This window comes from Nannobrachium achirus (assembly GCF_963921795.1).
Source record: "Nannobrachium achirus genome assembly, chromosome: 8".
In the NCBI taxonomy this organism is placed as follows: Eukaryota; Metazoa; Chordata; class Actinopteri; order Myctophiformes; family Myctophidae; genus Nannobrachium; species Nannobrachium achirus.
The window spans coordinates 13,807,795-13,827,308 of NC_137817.1; the positions used below are offsets into that span (position 1 = coordinate 13,807,795).

General features: G+C 49.8%; 2 protein-coding genes across 2 annotated transcripts in view; both read right to left on the reverse strand.

The window, feature by feature from the left end:
• LOC308289775 (calsyntenin-2-like) overlaps nucleotides 1-19,514 on the reverse strand; it is a gene marked incomplete at both ends in the record, with an annotated part of 308,051 nt that overhangs the window by 46,905 nt on the left and 241,632 nt on the right. The gene's annotated exons all lie outside the window — the stretch shown is intronic.
• Nucleotides 6,258-18,096, reverse strand: LOC308289384 (syntaxin-4-like; the record flags this gene model as incomplete). Its single annotated transcript, XM_080731077.1, has 4 exons — nucleotides 6,258-6,372; nucleotides 6,439-6,529; nucleotides 7,058-7,113; nucleotides 17,345-18,096. The coding sequence occupies 4 exons, from the start codon at nucleotides 18,094-18,096 to the stop codon at nucleotides 6,258-6,260; spliced, it is 1,014 nt and encodes a 337-aa protein (XP_080587203.1).

Sequence of the window (19,514 nt, forward strand, 5' to 3'; positions counted from 1 at the left end):
GAGGGACAACGGACATACACCCAAAGCCAGATGTAGGAGTGGTTAGCACCGCTCAAAAACAAACAGAGATATAGAAAGAGAAACGTGGAGGGATAGAAAGAGCCAGTGAGCAAGTGAAAGTTAATCACTACATGCTTGTCTGCAGCACAGATCCCCTTCCATTGACACCAAACGTATAGGTTCCGAACGGAACCCTGTTTATTTAATACCGGAGGACAAGGTCCCCCTATGGGATATCAGCGCCATCTGGCGGTGCAACAGAGTAAAACTCATATCCTCCCGTACGAGAAATGTCATTTGTCGGAAGGGCTGTCAATCACAAAACGAGGGCACCGCCCCTGAGTGTATATAAGCCCTATGGGCTATCATGACTTCCTCTAAAGCCGCACCTCTGCCCGCAACTAGCGAACCGAGGGGCTTAATTCGGGGGACCTTGTCCTCCGGTATTAAATAAACAGGGTTCCGTTCGGAACCTATACGTTTATTATCATACCTCCAGACAAGGTCCCCCTATGGGACTCATAAACTCCCCGAGAAGCCATGAACCGACAAAACCGTCGTGTACACCGACCACCCCCGGAAGGAGGTCTCGTCAACCGACATGACCCCTCTCAGGACTGGTCCGACCCAGACCCACAGGGCCTGGGCGTGTTCAGACAGAAAACAGCAAGCGCCGTTGGCCGCCGCGTCCCGCGTCCATGGACGCGTCCATGGACGCGGGACGCGGCCATGGGACTCACTCGTGGGACGCGGGACGCGACCGTGGGACGAGGCCGTGGGACGAGGCCGTGGGACCGAGGACGTAGGACGCGTTTTTCTGGAACGGCTGGCCGCTCGCGTCCCCGCCCTCGTCGTCCTCGTACATGGACGCTGCCAGGTGTCAGACGCGGGACGCGGAAATGGGACGTGGGACGGGGACAAGGCCGTGGGACTCACTTGTAGGACGCGGGACGCGGAAATGGGACGTGGGACGGGGGACAAGGCCGTGGGACTCACTTGTAGGACGCGGGACGAGGCTGTGGGAAAGAGCATGTGGGACGCATTTTTCTGGAACGGCTGGCCGCTGGACGCAAAAGTGCTGCTCGCGTCCTTTTGGACGTCTATTGTATGTATTTTTTTTATGGAGAATTCAAATATGACCTTCTTTTTTGGATCAATGTCCGAGGGACAGCGAATGCACACCTGCCGACAACAGCCGCGGCAATGATTCCTATGCCGTGGCAATTATACCTAATCCGTGGCAATGCTGGACACTTGCTTACGTGCGCGTGTGTGTGTGTGGGGGGGGGGGATAGGTTCGGCAACAGCGGCTGACGCAGCTCCATAGTCGGTGTGTCCAGCGTTGCCACGGATTAGGTATAATTGCCACGGCATAGGAATCATTGCCGCGGCTGTTGTCGGCAGGTGTGCATTCGCTGTCCCTCGGACATTGATCCAAAAAAGAAGGTCATATTTGAATTCTCCATAAAAAAAATACATACAATAGACGTCCAAAAGGACGCGAGCAGCACTTTTGCGTCCAGCGGCCAGCCGTTCCAGAAAAATGCGTCCCACATGCTCTTTCCCACAGCCTCGTCCCGCGTCCTACAAGTGAGTCCCACGGCCTTGTCCCCCGTCCCACGTCCCATTTCCGCGTCCCGCGTCCTACAAGTGAGTCCCACGGCCTTGTCCCCCGTCCCACGTCCCATTTCCGCGTCCCGCGTCTGACACCTGGCAGCGTCCATGTACGAGGACGACGAGGGCGGGGACGCGAGCGGCCAGCCGTTCCAGAAAAACGCGTCCTACGTCCTCGGTCCCACGGCCTCGTCCCACGGCCTCGTCCCACGGCCTCGTCCCACGGTCGCGTCCCGCGTCCCACGAGTGAGTCCCATGGCCGCGTCCCGCGTCCATGGACGCGTCCATGGACGTGGACGCGGCGGCCAGCGGCTGTCTCTCGAAAAGAGACCCTGACAGACCGAAGCCTGCCTTATGCACTAAGGGCAGACACGGGTCCGCCTTATAATACTACAGTAATATAAGGGAAAGACTCAGGGTCCCCCCCCCAGGTATCCTAGAGACAGTAGCATGCTGTCCCAGGAAGGGGAGAGAGCCGCCCCACTACACAGTAGGCGGGGCAGCAGCACCCAGAACCGTATGCACCATAGCAGAAGGCGCAACATCCAGGTGATAGTAGGTCGCAAAGGTGGACGGCGAAGACCAATTCACCGCTGCACAAATCTCCTCAATGGAGACACCTTTGGACAAAGCCCAAGAGGTCGACACACCCCTAGTACTGTGGGCCTTAAGTGCCTCCGGCACTTCAGACCCAGCACGGGTGTAAGCCAACCTAATGGCATCCACAATCCATCTCGACAGAGTGGGTTTGGACACCGCCTTTCGCTGACGGGCATTCATGACCACGAAAAGCTGAGAAGTAGACCTGCTGTCCACCGTCCTGTCACAGTAGGCCTTCAGGGCCCTAACCGGACAAAGACAATGAAGACGCCTATCCTCCTCTGATGCAAACGGAGGAGGATGGAAAGCCGTCAAAACCACAGGTTCCTTCGGGATCACTCGGTTCTTAGGAATAAAACTCAAATGAGGTTTAAGAAGAACCTTGGAGTCATTATTGAGAAACCTCATACAATCAGGGCTCACAGAGAGCGCATGAAGGTCGCTCACACGCTTAGCCGTAGACAAGGCAAGCAAAAGAGCTGTCTTGAAACTTAAATGTTTCAAAGAGGTCCTCCCAATCGGTTCAAAGGGTGCCTTGCAAAGGCCCTCAAGAACCACTTGTAGATTCCAAGCAGGAAACAAGGCTCTGGTCACAGGTCTCAAATGGTCAACACCATGCATGAACTGGACCACCTCAGGGATTTTAGAAAGGCCTTTACCTGCCACCCCCAGGTGGCAGGCATCAATAGCCGCTAAATAACCCCTCAGTGTAGAGAACGCCAGACCAAGGTCCAGGCGATCTTGCAGGAAATCTAACACCCTCTGGGCCGGAGCTAAGTGAGCCACCACAGGTGGCTCCTGTAGCTCACACCAGTCCAAAAAGGCATTCCACCTTCCATCGTACACAGCCCTAGTGGAGGGGGCTCTAGCACTCTGAATAGTGGCTACAACCGTCGGTGAGAAGCCTGCTGCTAACAGGTTCTCCCTCTCACGGGCCAAACCCACAGGTCTAGGCCCCGTGGGTCTGGATGGAAGATCTCGTCCCCTGCCTGGCGCAGCAGATCCCTGTGCAAGGGGAGCCGCCAAGGGGGTCGAGAGAGCAGTGGGGTGATCAGAGACCTCCACACTCCCCTGGACGGTGTTACTAGAAGAACCTCCCGGTTGGAACATCTGATCCTCTCCAGAGTGGGAAGGATCAGTTCCAAGGGCGGGAACGCGTAGAGAAGGCCCTCTGGCCATCCGTAAGCAAACGCGTCCGTCCCCAGAGGAGAAGGTCCCCTCACTGAGAAGTAAAGGGGACACTTCGCGTTCTCCTGGGAGGCAAAGAGATCGACTCGAGGTTGACCGAACCTGGAGAAAATCTGCCTCACCACCGCAGGGTGGAGAGACCAATCCTCGTAGCGAGGCTCCCCCCTGGACAACAGATCGGCGCCGCCGTTCTGAAGGCCCGGAACATGGGAGGCTCTGATGGACCTCAGACGAGGCAAGCACCAGAGGGTCATCTCGCGCGCCAGCTGATCCAGCGTGCGCGAGCAGAGGCCACCCTGTTTGTTGAGATAATACAGGGCCGCCTTGTTGTCCGTCCTGACCAGAACATGACAACCCCGAGGAAATGATTCGAAATGCTTGAGCGCCAAGTAGATCGCCATTAACTCCAGATAATTGATGTGGTGCTCCAACATGGCCGGGGTCCAGAGACCCCTGGCTGAACGCTCCTCGTGGGTGGCGCCCCACCCCGAGCGGCTGGCGTCCGTGGTGATCACCTTGCGTGATATCACCTCGCCCATGGAGACCCCACTCGTCAACAACGCCTGGTCCCTCCATGGGACCAGAGCGTCCATGCAGACCTGGCTGACCGTCACCTTCCTGTACCCTTGCAGGGAAGGAATCCTGAGCGCCAGTGTCCACCGCTGGAAAGGTCTCATGTGAAACCTGCCCAGACGCAGAAGTTGCACCGCTGATGAAATCAGCCCAGCTAACTTCATGCACTCCTTGTACCTGACCACCTGGTTCAGTCGGAAGGAGCTGAGACAAGTCAGAAACCTGTCCACCCTCTCCGGTGAGAGGCGGGCGGACATTGTGGCCGAGTCCAGAGATATCCCTATAAAGGAAATCTGCTGGGAGGGTGACAACATGCTTTTGCCAAAATTGACGTTGAAACCCAAGGCCTTCAGGTGTGACAACACCAGATCGGTATGGCGCGCCGCTCCTGAGCAGGAGGCGGCGGAAATCATCCAATCGTCTATGTAGTTCGCGAGCCTGACTCCCTGATGCCTCAGTGGAGCAATGGCTGCCTCGGTCACTTTCACGAAAACCCGAGGGCTCAGGGAAAGACCGAAGGGGAGGACCGTGTACTCGTACAGGCGCCCCTCGAAGGCGAACCGCAGGAACTTCCTGTGTGGGGGATAAATGAGGATGTGCTGATAAGCGTCCTTCAGATCCACTGAACAGTGGAAATCCCCCTGTCTCACTGATCTCATCAGGGACTCTGACGTCATCATCCTGAATTTGAACTTTTTCAAGTGCTTGTTCAGAGCACGTAAGTCCATTATAGGACGCAGCCCCCCCCCTTTTTTCTGTACCAGAAAATAACGGCTCCAGAAGCCTAAACGGCTCTGGTCGCGGGATAACTCCACTATAGCGCCCTTGCGCAATAGTGAGCTTATCTCCTCCCTCAAGGCATCCGCTTTCAAGCCGCGGGCTCGAGTGTAAATAACCTTGCTGGAGAGGGAGGGTATTTCCGCAAACTGTAGTCTGTAGCCCCGTGTCACTGTCCGAAACACCCAGTGATTCGGATTGCAACGCTTCCATTGCTCTGCACACTGTGCTAACGTGTTGCTGAGCAACGGAAAAGCCTTGGGGTTGTACCGCTTTAGCGGGACTACTGGGCCGTGAGGGAGAGGATGGACGGGACCGAGAGGTTCCGTATCCGGGCACGTTTCCGTATCCGCTAGACGCTGGGCCGGAAGGCGCGGGGACACCGAAGGAAAGAGCGTTTCCGTTTCCGGTACGCTTATTTCCGTATCCGGTGGGAGACGGACACGTGACCTCCGAGAAGCCTCGCTTGTTAATAATACAGGCGGCACATAGCGTGGAGCCCGGGGGACAGGGTTTATCGCATAAGTAACATAATCCCCGGCTCGGGGAATTGTTTTTACGTTTATAACCTGTTCTAAGGCCTTTATATGCTTCCTTACGGGAAGACGAGGCCGACCCTGGGTGTTGATATGTGCTGGCTTCTTCCCTGACGCTAAGACCAAACTCCTGTCCTGAACTAGACTCGGCATTGCAGTGCCGCTCAGTGGGGACAGAGGGGTATTGCACACTAGTGAAACCATACCATTGTGAATAGGAATTAGCTTGTCTGGGAACATTTTGCAATGAGAAATATTCTGCTTGTACCCTGTCTGCGTGACTGGAGAAAGCGATATTTTCTGAGTGGAAAGAAATTCCAGCCTGGACTTCTCTACACTGGCTAAATTCATGCAAAATGGGGTCGTCTGTACTAAAGCAGGTGGGGTCAAAAGAAACAGGCATTGTTTTATCAACACACTCTTTATTACAGGCACTGGAGGAGAGCACAGAGGAGAAGTATACATTATTTTCTTGGCATGAGAAATATTGTTCATACTGTTCAACCGTTTGCGCTTGAGAGGGGGGGTCCCCTGAATATTCAGGGGGACCCCGCCAAAGTCCAGTGTCACTTTCGCGGCGGCTTCCCACGGGCCTTGTGGGAGCTGGCCGGTATCCCGTGCCTGGGAGGGTGGCGGGATTGGGAGCGGGTCGGAGCCCCCGCTGCAGTGCGGGGGGGTCCCGCGGAGGAGGAGGAGGGGGGCCTAGGGGGATTGTTAGGTTTCCCCTGCTTGGAGGAAGAGCGCCCTCTGTCAGCCTGACTGGGGGCCTTGCTTCGTCCCTGCCTCTTCTCCTTTCTGGGCCCCTGGGGGTCCGTCGTGGCCTCCAGGAGTTCCAAGGTGATCTTCTTATCCGCCACCTCCTGGCGGAGAAGATCGAGTCCGCCGCCCATAAGGGAGGTAGGGTGGCCAGGGAGGTCTTGCAGGACCTTCTCGGTCTCCCCTTCGGAACTGCCAGGGCATTTCACTTTCTCAAGCCACCTGGCACGTTCCGCCGTGGACATTAAGGTCCATCAGCATGCGCAGCGACTTGTCGATCTCCTCCGCCGTATCCTTAGGCACCTCTCGCAACCCGCTAAAGAGGCGCCTGGTGGAGGAGAGCAGCAGCTGGGTGGCGTTCATCGTCCTGGCAGCCAAGGCGGAGGATCTGTACGAGTTCCTCACCCTGGACGACTGCTTTTCGTCATAGCCGATGGCGAAACCAGGAGGCTTTTTCCCCACAGACAGGATGAAGGGACTGCGGCCTCCAGGACCGGTCCGCTCATAAGTTGGCTTGAGGCTCCCGATAAGGGACTGGGCCATCAGTTTGTCCATGGGAGGGCACAAGGGGATTCCCGCCTTCTCTGCGTCGTGGCAGTCGACCAAGAAGGGGAGCTTGGGGGGGTCCTTGTGCGAGGTCCAGGTCGAATGCAGGGCCTCTGCAAAGCCTGGGACCAGTGGGAGCTTATCCATGCGTGGCAGGGGGGAAGGCTCCACATCCTGGCCTAGGATGGGAACTCTAGCCCGGGGTCCGAGTGGCGCGTCTCCGAGCGGCAGCTCCAGGCCGCAACGGATGGTAGCACGTTCCAGCACCGAGAGCTCGTCCATGGGGATAGAGTCTGGGTCTTGTGCCGCTGCCCCTCTCGCCCCAGCCGGCATGGAAGGGGGGAGAGAGGCAGAAGGGGCTGGGGAGGACGCGGCGGAGGTAGGAACCTCGGCGTGAGGAACCGACCCGGCCGCGCCTCCGCCCTGACCGGAGGGAAGCGTGGACTCGTCTTCTTCCGAGTACTCACCCTCCGAGTCCACCTCGGACATGTCGTAGTCCTCCTGCTCCGGTTCGTCACCGTCGCTAGCATGCCAGGAGACGGGGCTAGGTGGCCGCATGGCCCGGAGCTGGGGGACGGAGAAGGAGAGGGGAATGTCACCGACGACGAGCGGGTGGAATTCCCTAAAGGGGACGGCCAAAGTTGCAGCTGGCGGTGGAGCAACATGGGCGGTCTTGCATGTTCTCTTCTTGGGCACGGCACCAGTCGAGCCAGTCGGAGAAACAGCAGGAGTAGTAGCAGTAGCAGGCCCGCTAGCATCGGGGCTACCGAAGCTAGCTGAGGGCGAGGCTGCTGGAGGCCTGACCACGTGGCGAGAAGCAGCGCTGTGGCGTACAGCGCTGTCCGGCACACGAGGAGAGGTGTCTGGGAGGGTTCCGGTGGAGACCGTGGTGTGAAGGCCGTAGCCTGCGGCAGCGATCTCGCAGCGGGCCTTGAGGGCTGGAACGTCGTACTGGAGGCAGTCAGCACAGTTCATACCCGTGGCCGGGGCCGGAGGGGACAGAGAAGACAAGGCGTGTCCTACCCCCATGCAGACAATGCAGAACGGGTGGGTGTCTTCGTTGGCGATGAGTCCTTTGCAGCTGGGAAGGCCGCACTTCTTAGGGACCATGGCTAGCAGGCTGCTAACCGTGGGCCGTCGAGCCGCCATCGTGATGCTAACCGAAGCTAGGCGAAGCTAAGCTAGGGCAGGGAAACACGTGGCAGAGCGCTCAGAGAAGAAGGTAAAGACTCAAAGACAAAAGAAGAGAAAACCACGAACTGTAGAGAGAAGATAGAAGAGAAACGTACAGGAGGGATTCTATAAAGGCCAGTGGCCGACTTCCTAGCCGTCGCTTTAGGCTATACTTTACAGAATTTAATTACTATATGGCTGAGTTCGCGACACTCTAGTTGCAGGAGCAGAGGTGCGGAAAGAGGAAGTCATGATAGCCCATAGGGCTTATATACACTCGGGGGCGGTGCCCTCGTTTTGTGATTGACAGCCCTTCCGACAAATGACATTTCTCGTACGGGAGGATATGAGTTTTACTCTGTTGCACCGCCAGATGGCGCTGATATCCCATAGGGGGACCTTGTCTGGAGGTATGATAATAAACAGATGTTACTGTATGAGCGACACAAACAATACCTCCCCAATCCCCTTCAAACTTCAACTTCACAAACAAGCTCCCTGAGTGAGCATCCCAGTCTACTAACTAGGAGTTTCTGTCGACAACAAGTGTACGGAAAAATGCCAGATGCTCAACGCTCCAATGGTGCTCAGGAGAGACACAGTACGGGTCCCTGCCAGTTGGAAGGCAACTGCAGGGAAAACCTTTGTATTGTGTGTACTGTATGTGTGTGTGGGGGGGGGGGGTTTACTGGCAAAACAACATGATTGATCGCCACAAAACGTGATCTATCGTTTCCATCTTTTGTTGGCAACTCTCAGCAGACTCAGGTGCTACCTTATTGATCTGTTATTCTATTCTCTATATCGGAGAAGTCATGTGCATAACATACAGTAAACTGAATCATTATCTCTGACATGCTGGAAAGTCCGCAAGGCCGAGATTAGGTTTTCACTCCGGTCCATTAATCTGTCCGTCCCGTCCGTCCAGGGCCGGACTTACCATTGGGCAAGGGTAGCCTCAGGGGGGGGGGGGGGGGGCTTATATTAAAAAATAAAATAAAAAATAAAAATATGACATTTTCAAGTATTGCAATCCAAATAAAGTGATATTTGTGTTTAGTTACTGTTCATTTTGTTTTATTATGGTAATAACATTGAGAGCTTCTGCTCTGCTGGCCGCACTGCATGTAGCTGCTCTGAAAGCTTAGTGCAGTCTAAAGCCCGCCCACTCTATGTATCTGGTACTTTCCACACACATAGGCACAAATGCACACACACCCCACTTCTGTATCCGCTTTAGACCCTTCCAATGAGCCAATGAGGATACACAGTCAGATGTAGTAGCGGGTAGCACTGCTCAAAAACTTGGAAAAGAAACTCTACGGTGCCAAGAGCCACGACGTTGTTCAACAAACTGCATCACTCTAGTCTGAGATAGACTGTCAGCAGGTTTAATTTCATGCATTTCTCTTGTACTGTACTGTAACGATGTCTGCAAATCAAATTTCAACATGAGGGGTAATAGGGTCCTAAAGTTTTCTACCTCCATAACTGCTACCACAGTATGATGACAAACTCGCATCACACACACACACACACACACACACACACACACACACACACACACACACACACACACACACACACACACACACACACACACTTGCCCCCTCCCCAGACCCTATAGGAGGAACACAATTGAGTCTCCCATGTAGCTGTACAATTGACTCCCTGCCAATTTCACTTTCCTTTTGCCTGGCGTGTCCCTGCACTACCGCTGACTTCAGTCAACAGCCCCCTTAGTGTTCACCTGATTGGTTTTCCTGGGAAAAAAACAACAACACAACAACAACATTGGGTTCCTATGAGGTACCCGGGAGTGATGATGTCACTTTCGCACTCATTCAACAGTCACAGCAGAAACAATTCTCAATTATTGGAGGCCTCCTATCGGTGTTATTTTCTCCGTATTTCATGGCCTGGAATGTTTGCAGCGATATTGAGCTCTCGATCACCCTCTCACAATGACACACCTCCCCTCCGGCCCACCAGAGTTGGAGAGGATGAGGCCCATTGGATTGAGTGTGCATTTCAATCCATCTCTACATGCGCGCGATACCTCCGCCAAGTCGATCGGTTGAACGGTTTGTGCGATGTGTGGCTGTTCAGAGCAGGCTGAAGAACCGCTGAGACGTTCAACTTCACACTGGACACCAGGGGTGTCACAAGGGGGGGGAAAGCAGGACTGAGTTACTAGGGCCCAAGGTGAAGGGGCCTTAATCATTTTACACTTTAGCTATTGAAAAATAGCAGATCTACAAGCTCACAGCTGCGAGCTTGTAGATCTGCTATTTTTTTAAAGTCGTGAAAATGTGTGCAAATCTTTGAATATATTAATTTTTTAAGCAAACATTTGTAACTCAAATTTTGCTTCTGGGGGGGTCCCTGGAACTAAATATTTTGGCCACATTCATATGATTTTGGGGGTCCTTAGCATGAAAAAGTTTGAGCACCACTGACATAGAAACAGGTTTTTCCAAAAAACCTTAGAAGGATTTGAAATATTCAAAGACTTCAAAAATAGCAGATCTACAAGCTCGCAGCGCGGTATATCTGCTATTTTTCAATAGTTAAAGCACAAAATAATGCGTAATAATAATGCTTTCCCAGTCTAAATGGGTTAAACCCCCTATGAAGAACATATATGGGGGTCCCGCAGTGAATCCTTGTACCCAGGGCCCAGAATTTGGTACGACACCCCTGCTGGACACAACACTTCCTTGTGTCCTCGGCAATACACCCGGTAATCGTGATGTTACTGGGACGAACGGTTCTCCAAATATGCATGATGATTGGTTGCCGAGATACGCATGGCCATTCAGAGAGCGCCGGTTCTGCAGAATCACTGACTGATCCCATTGACAATCAGCTCTAACACTTTGGTTCTCAGCAACACACCTCTCCAAGTGTTACAAGAGTAGTTCACACAAAAAATGACTTTAATTAAATACCCCATGGAGATTTCAATAGAGCTCCTACTGAGCAGCCACCCGGCCATCGAATTATTGGCTTAGGAATGCGACCAAAACTAAAAGATCTCCATGAATTCAAGGCTTCATGGGGTGTGTAATTGATAGAAAACGAAGGTTTCGGCGTTAGTTTATGCAGGACACGTGACCAGATGTCCCCCTTTGCGAAGGACAGTCCCACATTTCCATAACTTTTAAGGTGTCCCCCAAATTGCGACTCTGTCCCACATTATGACTAGCAGGTGTTGATATACAGTAGGTGCGCTGATTGTTGCTGAAGCTCTTAACGTGAGCTCACAGCAAGCTAGACTGGACCACACTGGACTACTGGAATACACCAGTAAGACTCCCTAATCGGGAGATAAGCGACCGTTGGTCGCTTATCTCCACAAATAGGCCAAAAGTTTGTTTTACCAATTATCAAGACATACAGGCAGTTGACAGTTTGCCATGGTTACTCATTGAAGTTGAATCTCCATATATGGAGATAACCTACGCATCACACTAAGTCTGACCTCACCAGCCCATATTTGGGCATGAGCAACTTATGTCTCCATATATGGAGATATGATGACATCACACAGTCCTCAGCCGATGATGTGGCGTGATGTCATACAATACACAAACGAGCCCTACAGTATAAAGGGGCAATTCTTGCCAGGAAAGAAGCATTTCTTCGACTCAGACCTTATCGCCAGGGTTGGCTTATAGCAGCTGTCGGTAGGACCATATATGGATTCTGTTAGTGTGGATCTCCTAACAGGGCATCATCTGGGATACAATCCCTTTTATGCCCATATATGGAGATCCCTAACAGAATCCCTTTCATGCCCATATATGGAGATCCCTAACAGAATCCCTTTTATGCCCATATATGGAGATCCCTAACAGCATCCCTTTTATGCCCATATATGGAGATCACTAACAGCTAACAGAATCCCTTTTATGCCCATATATGGAGATCCCTAACAGAATCCCTTGTATGCCCATATATGGAGATCCCTAACAGAATCCCTTTTATGCCCATATATGGAGATCCCTAACAGAATCCCTTTTATGCCCATATATGGAGATCCCTAACATAATCCCTTTTATGCCCATATATGGAGATCCCTAACAGAATCCCTTGTATGCCCATATATGGAGATCCCTAACAGAATCCCTTTTATGCCCATATATGGAGATCCCTAACAGAATCCCTTTTATGCCCATATATTATGGAGAAATCCCTGCTCTGAGTATCTGACATCAGTGTGATGTCACCTGTTTATGCCCATATATGGAGATCCCTGCTCTGCGTATCTGGTTGCTATGGTAAACAGTTGGTTGCTAGGGTAAAAAAACATGGTTGCTATGGTAAACAGTTGGTTGCTAGGGTAAACAGTTGGTTGCTAGGGTAACACCATGGTTGCTAAGGTGGTTGCTAACGTACACTAACAGACCAGCAACAACAGACTGTTGCCACAGCAACGTACACAAAGGTTTGTGTACACATGTGGAGTGATGTCATACTGATGTGGAGATATGAGCAGGGCAAAGGTGTGACGTGTGACGTGTGACGGACGGACGGACGGACGGACGGACGGCCGGTGGAGGTTTTCATAGTAAACTGCTCCCTGACGGTCGCAATAATAGGGCAGGAGTATTCCATTGTAATGTAAATCTCTCTCATTGTCTCTTTTCCCTGCAAGATATGTTTTTGAGGCTTAATAAAATAACATGAGAAATATCCCCTATAGGGGGGTAAATAACAAATTAATAAGTATTAGGGCTCTGGTCGAATATGACATCAAAGCATTTATTAGCAACTTAACCCCCCCGCCCGCCCGTCCCACATTGTCCCACACAAGTGGTACTTCATGTCCCTCAAATGAACAGTTTGGATCTGGTCACCCTACACGTCACACTGTCATACTCCAATCAAAGCTCTCGTTCAGTAGGGAAGGCTAATTTAAATACAGCTCGCTTTCTCTACCTATGCTTGGTCATCCGAAGCCTCGGATACGCACTGCTAGCTGCCTCCTCCTCCACCCCAATCCAACCTCCACCTTTGATCAGTCTGGCAAAGCTCAAATACTTGTGATTACGTCTGTTCATTTAAGTTATGTGTCAATGTATTGTTCCTGACTAAAATAAGTATGTTTTGGGTTAACTACTCTTTAGGCCCTATTATGATCCAGGTCTTATGCCTTATGCCTTAACTTCTTTACCTTTTTTTTCACTATTTTGAAAAACATTTTTAAATACTTCAAATGCTGATCTACATCTGCACATTGTGAACTTGCAGATCAGCAATTTGAAATATTTAAAAAACAAAAACAAAATAGTACAAAAAGGCAAAGAAGTTAAGGCATAAGGCATAAGACCTGGATCATAATAGGGCCCAAGTCAAATGGATAAACAGTTCTCAAAAAACATGCATAGGACAGTCAGACAGACATTCCTGGATAGACTACTGCCTGGTGTCAGTAGGTACTATGTGCTATGACGTCAGTATCTGTTCATTTTGCGTCAGTCACGTCATTGCTGGCGATGCCGCATGTAAAACCGTTATTGCGTTCACTAGGCATGTAATATTGCCACATACTGGATATGGAGAACCTCTGATATAACTTGACACATCACATTGCATTCCCCTGTGAAGGGAGATGATTCAGTGGTTCTCGAGATATGCGAAGGACAGTTATACACAGACAGAGATTCGTGGAATTTATAGAACAGATGACTCACTCTTTTCACTCCCTGGACTTGGAGGCCTTGAAGAATACACTAGACACAGCACAATGTTCCAGACAGTCATGACAAATGGAGCAGTTAATTTGATAAAGGCCAACGTCCAGAATACAATCAAGATTGACAGCCTCCATCTCTGAGACATCTCTAACAAGCCCCCTATGCGTTTAAAGACAGTGTCGGCATCTCTGAACGAGAAACACAAGGCAAGAGAAGAGTTTGACTAAAGCCCTATTTCAGACCATTCGCTCTCAACAATGCACGCCTCACAGGAATGCTCAAAGACAGAGCCGCACACCAAATACAACAGACCTCCACGCGTCTCAGACTGTCATGAGTCTGTCGTTAACAGATAGCACATTCATTTCCAGCATGAACATTTTAAATTCATCCACATCTTTGTTTCCCGTTCTAGCAACCGTGTAGCCACTCACAACAGCTGAATGGGTTCTGTTCTAAATTAATTGGACTGGTGTGATAAAAGAAAATGTGGGGAGTGAAACTTCTGTTGAAGGTGTTGCCAAGGCCTGTGGGAGATGAGAGGAGAGGGGAGTGGAGTGTGTGTGTGTGTGTGTGTGTGTGTGTGTGGGAGAAGAGAGAATTACAGCTGGCCCAGAGAGAGAGAGAGAGAGAGAGAGAGAGAGAGAGAGAGAGAGCAACTGAATAATTGCTGGCTAAAACTGCAGCTAAAGTGTACTAGGTTACTAAGATGTGGTCAGATGGGATGGGCACTTGAGGCAAAGAGAAACGCCTTGCCAGAACGTTTCTACCCATTCCTGCTGCTAAAATGAAACATGTAAAACCAATACACTGGCATTCATCCAAGAGAACCCTTTGTATTATCCACCTTCATCCTTTTTTGAAAAGGTTCAAAGCGAGGCTGTCATGATAATACCATTGCACTCAGGCAACCCGACTTACTGTACTCTTGAACTTAACCCAACGAGGCATAAGGAGAAATGAACTCCTACCGACTGTAAAGTCTGGTCGAGAGAACGAGACAACCAGACAAAATACCCTTGCCGGCGCTGACTTGACTGTGCAGGATATCTATCCCAGAATCTCCTCTAGATAAAAAGGCCAGGGTGCGGTCAGAAGGTGGAGGTACGACTCCACCACATGCCTTGGTCCAATCAAGGCCAGCAATCTGTCTGGTGAAATCAGCCCCGGAGGCGCCTGGGCTCAGCTGTCTGTCTCTATCCACAAATCAGACTTCTGCACTGGGTGACCTCAGGGTCTGACAGCTGAGGTGACCCGCCTGACTTTGAGACGCACTCCCTGACCGACAGACTGCTGCTTCGGTCGGTGTGCACGCCACGGACACATGCACGCTCACAGGCACACCCTTGTACAGTACGTGCACCCTTTTTTAGAATGCATTTAGCAGACGTGGAATGTCAAGCATTCAGTATGTAGTACAGTATATCGTTGTTGTCGGGTGGAAACCTTGTATGTTCAACACCGTTTGTTTTGTATTTATCATTTTTAAAATGATTTAAAGTAGTGAAAACAGACGATCGCACCGCAAGGCGTTGTGTGCTTGCAGATCAGCTGTTTTCAGTTTTGTGCGATGGCCATATGATGAAGCAGTGCTTTACTTTGCGAAAATATTTACAAATTTGAAACTTGGAGATACAGTGACGATATACAAAAATATACAGTATACTGTACATAGACTGTATTTATCCAAACGCTCAGCTCAGTATGTTGAGAATGTTAACCCACTGCATAATATCAAGCCTCATGGCGATGTTACTGTACCTGCCTTAGCATGCCCTCAGTAAGGTCACCCCCACGCCTTCACACAGACACACGCACACAGCCAGTCTGAGATCAAGCAGCTTTACAGGTTGCTGATCCAGTCTAGGTCACAACTCACGAGAGGATATGAAACAGAATGCATGTATGTACAGTGTGTATGTATATGCACAAATAGCAAGTTTGGAAAGAGAGCTCTGGACCATCGAGATGTACTGTAAGTGTAAAAATGTATATGGGCACGCGAGATGGATATATATTTATAAGAATTATACATTATATTCCAAAGGACAAAGTTGCTTATGTGTATAAAGATGGATGGATATTTCGCATAGAAAGTGGTGCACATAATATTCATTAAATAAACCAGTGAGACGCCTAAGGGCGGAAAGCAACCCCTAAAGGGTGAGGTCGCACAATATGGGCTTAATATTGATGGCATAAAAGGGATTCTATTGTATATGGGCATTCCCAGATATGGGGTTAATATTGATGGGCAAAAAAGGGATTCTATTAGTGTGGTTGCCCTAACAGGGCATCATCTGGAAATCAGATGTTGAGGTCAGCTCCATATATGGAGATCTAGGTGATGATCCAGTTGTCTCCATGTATGGATATCCAGGGTTTGATCTTTGATGAGGTGATGTAACAACAATGTGATGTCACAATGTCAACAAACAGATCAGCAGCTATAGACATTGAGGCATTACTCACGTACGGACAAGATGTGACGGTTTTCATAGTTACCTACAGTCGCAACTAGTAAGACGCCCTAAGGGCGAGAAGCAACCTCACCCTACGTGCACAATCTGCACATGGACCCGTGCACATGGGAGTGTGCACGCATCCGCCTGGGTGACAGCAGACTGCTGGCAAGCGCTGGCTTTGGCATGGAATCAACTTTGACCAAAATAATGCACAGACCTGGTTGCTTAAGTTGGACAAAATGTGGCCAAAATGTAGCCATATTTTCCAATATGGAGATAACTGACATGTGAGATGTCTGACATCATAGATCACCTGAGACACAATATGTCCATATACTGTATGGGCATTCCCAGATATGGGCTTAGTATTGGTGACATCAGGGATCTCCATATATGGGAATAAAAGGGACAAGGATGGAATTCACTTGCAAGTGTGACTCGCGTTGCGGTTGGTTGTTTAAGTGGACAAAATGTGTCCATATTTTTCAGAATATGGAGATGACTGACTTCTGACATCATAGATGTCTGACTTGTGGCCATGTATGGCTTACTTGTGCGACACCAGGGATCTCCATATATGGGCATAAAAGGGACAAGGACTGGCAGATATAGAGCTCCATAGGGAACCTCTCATCTATAAATCCACACATCTCTGCATCTGTCTGTCTGTCTGTGTCCCTTTTATGCCATTATATGGACATCGTTGATATCATCAATATGACATCATAGTACTGGCCTCCAAGTACGTGATAATAATGGGAAGTTCCCATTGGGCATCGTCACCCTAGGCCTATAACTTTAGTTTCTGATTGGATGAGCAGAATGACATCACCCATTCTTACACAGAACATCCTGTGTCAGATGTCAGCAACACAACACAAGCTGACATAACAAGTCCTCTTATCTCATGGTCTTGTGGTGTCCACTGAAGATCGAGCAGCAGTGTCTATGAGTGACAGACAGGACATGTGGGGTGGCAGTGGCTCCCCACATGTCGCGAGGTTCCAAAGGGCGTCAAAGTGTCCTTGAGCAAGATTCTTAATTGCTCCTGATGTGCAGGTTGGTATAAATGAGTGAATATAATGCACAATCTAATTAAACATCTTGGATAAAGGTGCTATACAAATACACCATTTTACATAATTGTCTTTTTAGTCCAAGGTTGCAACTCTGTAATATGAATTGGGGAAAATGTGGAAAGGCATAGACTTAATTCCCCCATGTGCCCTGGCAGTTGACACGTGGACATCGAATCCATAATAATACGTAATCTATATGACATATCACTTAAACGCTTGGTGATGGTGGATCTTTCTCGCCAAAAGCGGATACCAAGATGAAGACTAGAACAATTATGAGGATGGCGAGAAACACCACAACCCAAAGCGTTTTCTTGCACCTACTCCACTTGTACCTGACCGCCGTTCCCACGTTGTCCTTCGCTACTTCCACGTGGACGGACGTCTGGTGGACGTTGGCCTCGATGTCGTTCACCGTCTCCCCCTGAGCCTGCACCTCTGCGTCAATGTACTGACATATGAGCTGCAGGTCCTTGATGCTCATCTCCAGCTTCAGGATCTCGTCGTGCCGCGACTGGATGTCGTTCAGCGCCTGCCGCGTGGCCTGGGCGTCGCTCAGGACGTTCTGCGTGAAGACATCCGTCCGCCCGCTCTCCAACATGGTGTCCAGCTCCTCATCGGTCACGTTGGTGCCGGTGATCTTGAGCTGCCCCTGGATTCTCTTAATGTTGCGTTCTCGGTACTGGGCCTGGGCTTTGTTGCAGCGGCGCATCAGCTCCATGAACAGGGTGCGCTGGTTGCGATGGATCTTCGCGTTTACAGACACGTCCTTCCTGTCGTCTTTTCCCTTCTTGGGTTCTATCGTCCTCAGTTTCTTCTCCACGTGGCTGGCCGTCGTTTTGATCTGTTCCCGTAGCGTCTGGAGCTCTTTCTTCATGCTGTCGTCTGGCAGCGCTGCGCCCAGCAACGCGTCCTGTTTCTTCTCGAGGTCTGCGACGCTTTTCTCGAGAGCCTCCAGGCCTGTGCGGATTTCTTGCAACGTCCTAAAAAAGGCTTTGTCTTCCTTCTCTCCACTCCCCCCTGTTGAGGGTCCTGGACTCCCCCAATCCTCGTCTGGCCAGCCACTATTCCGATTTCCTAATTCCATAGTTCGATCACGCATTTTCAAAAGTGATGTAAATACCTAGAAACACACAATTTAAACTTGACAATATTATGACACGAAGCTGAAGGGTGAAAAGGGTGCTCAAAGAGCAAAGAGCATAAGACGATGTCTTTGTCTAAGTGGCTATGTTTTAACAAAGCAATTTGCACTCTCTTAAGCCGAGCTGGTGACAAAACCGTCATTAAATGTGACATCAGTCCTGCCCAAATATGGAGTTACGCCTGGCATCCTATAGCGCTCTGGTTGGAAATATCATGTAACCATGGCAACCTGATATCAACAAATTCCCAACCTATAGGATATTGCAAGTAGGCCCCCATATAATTGTGTTGGAAATTATAAACACAGGTATTAATTTGAATGAGTGTGTAACTTTTGAATATGGTACATCTGTAGTTCTGTACTGGCTGTATTGGCAGCTAGAGCTCTAAATGGCACAATAGCAAAATGGTTGGGGGATCTGAGATATGCCTGTTCAGAGGTGTGTTCAGAAGTGTGTGTGCCCAGTTATGGACACATAACTGGGCACATACAGAAGTGTGTGTGTGTGTGTGTGTGTGTGTGTGTGTGTGTGTGTGTGTGTGTGTGTGTGTGTGTGTGTGTGTGTGTGTGTGTGTGTGTGTGTGTGTGTGTGTGTGTGTGTGTGTGTGTGTGTGTGTGTGTGTGTGCGCGCGCGCGTGTGTGTGTGTGCCCAGTTATGGATTATGGCTGGTAAAATACTTTTAAAATATTTTATATCCTGTATGAAATAACAGGAGACATGGGATGGGAGCCCTATTAAATAAGATGGAATAGTAGCTTGGAATAGAATGGAATAAAAATGCCAGCGAACAGAGTAGCTCGAAAAAATATTTGATTGAGACGTAACTGTAAAAAGGTGTATGGGCACACGAGATGCATACTGTATATAATTTATAAGAATCATACAATATATTGCCCAATTAAAGTACTGCAGACATCCCCTTGGTTAAACAAATCATGTCTGGTGTACATCAAAAATGAGGGGTTGCAACAGCTTTGATCACTGTTATTCAGAGATATATTGCACATCAATATCTCCCACTTAAATGAATTGGGACACTCTCCTACACACACACGCACATGCAATGCGCAATGTTAAGATTATTAGAATACGAGCAGATCAAGGATTTCAGCTCTATAAAGTCTGCGACATGGAGTGATGTCCGTGGAGGAGGGAGACATTTCAGTATTGGAATTTGGCTATTGAGTGATACAAAACAAATGCTCCTCCGTTCGAGAAACCATGTCAATGGGGAAATGAATGGTTTGTTATATTTTCATCACAGTGCGTTTGGTGTTTGTGTTCGAATGTTCTCCATGGGTACTCACTCAGATTACCCAAATTCTGGAGGATTGAACGCATACATTATTCATGGATA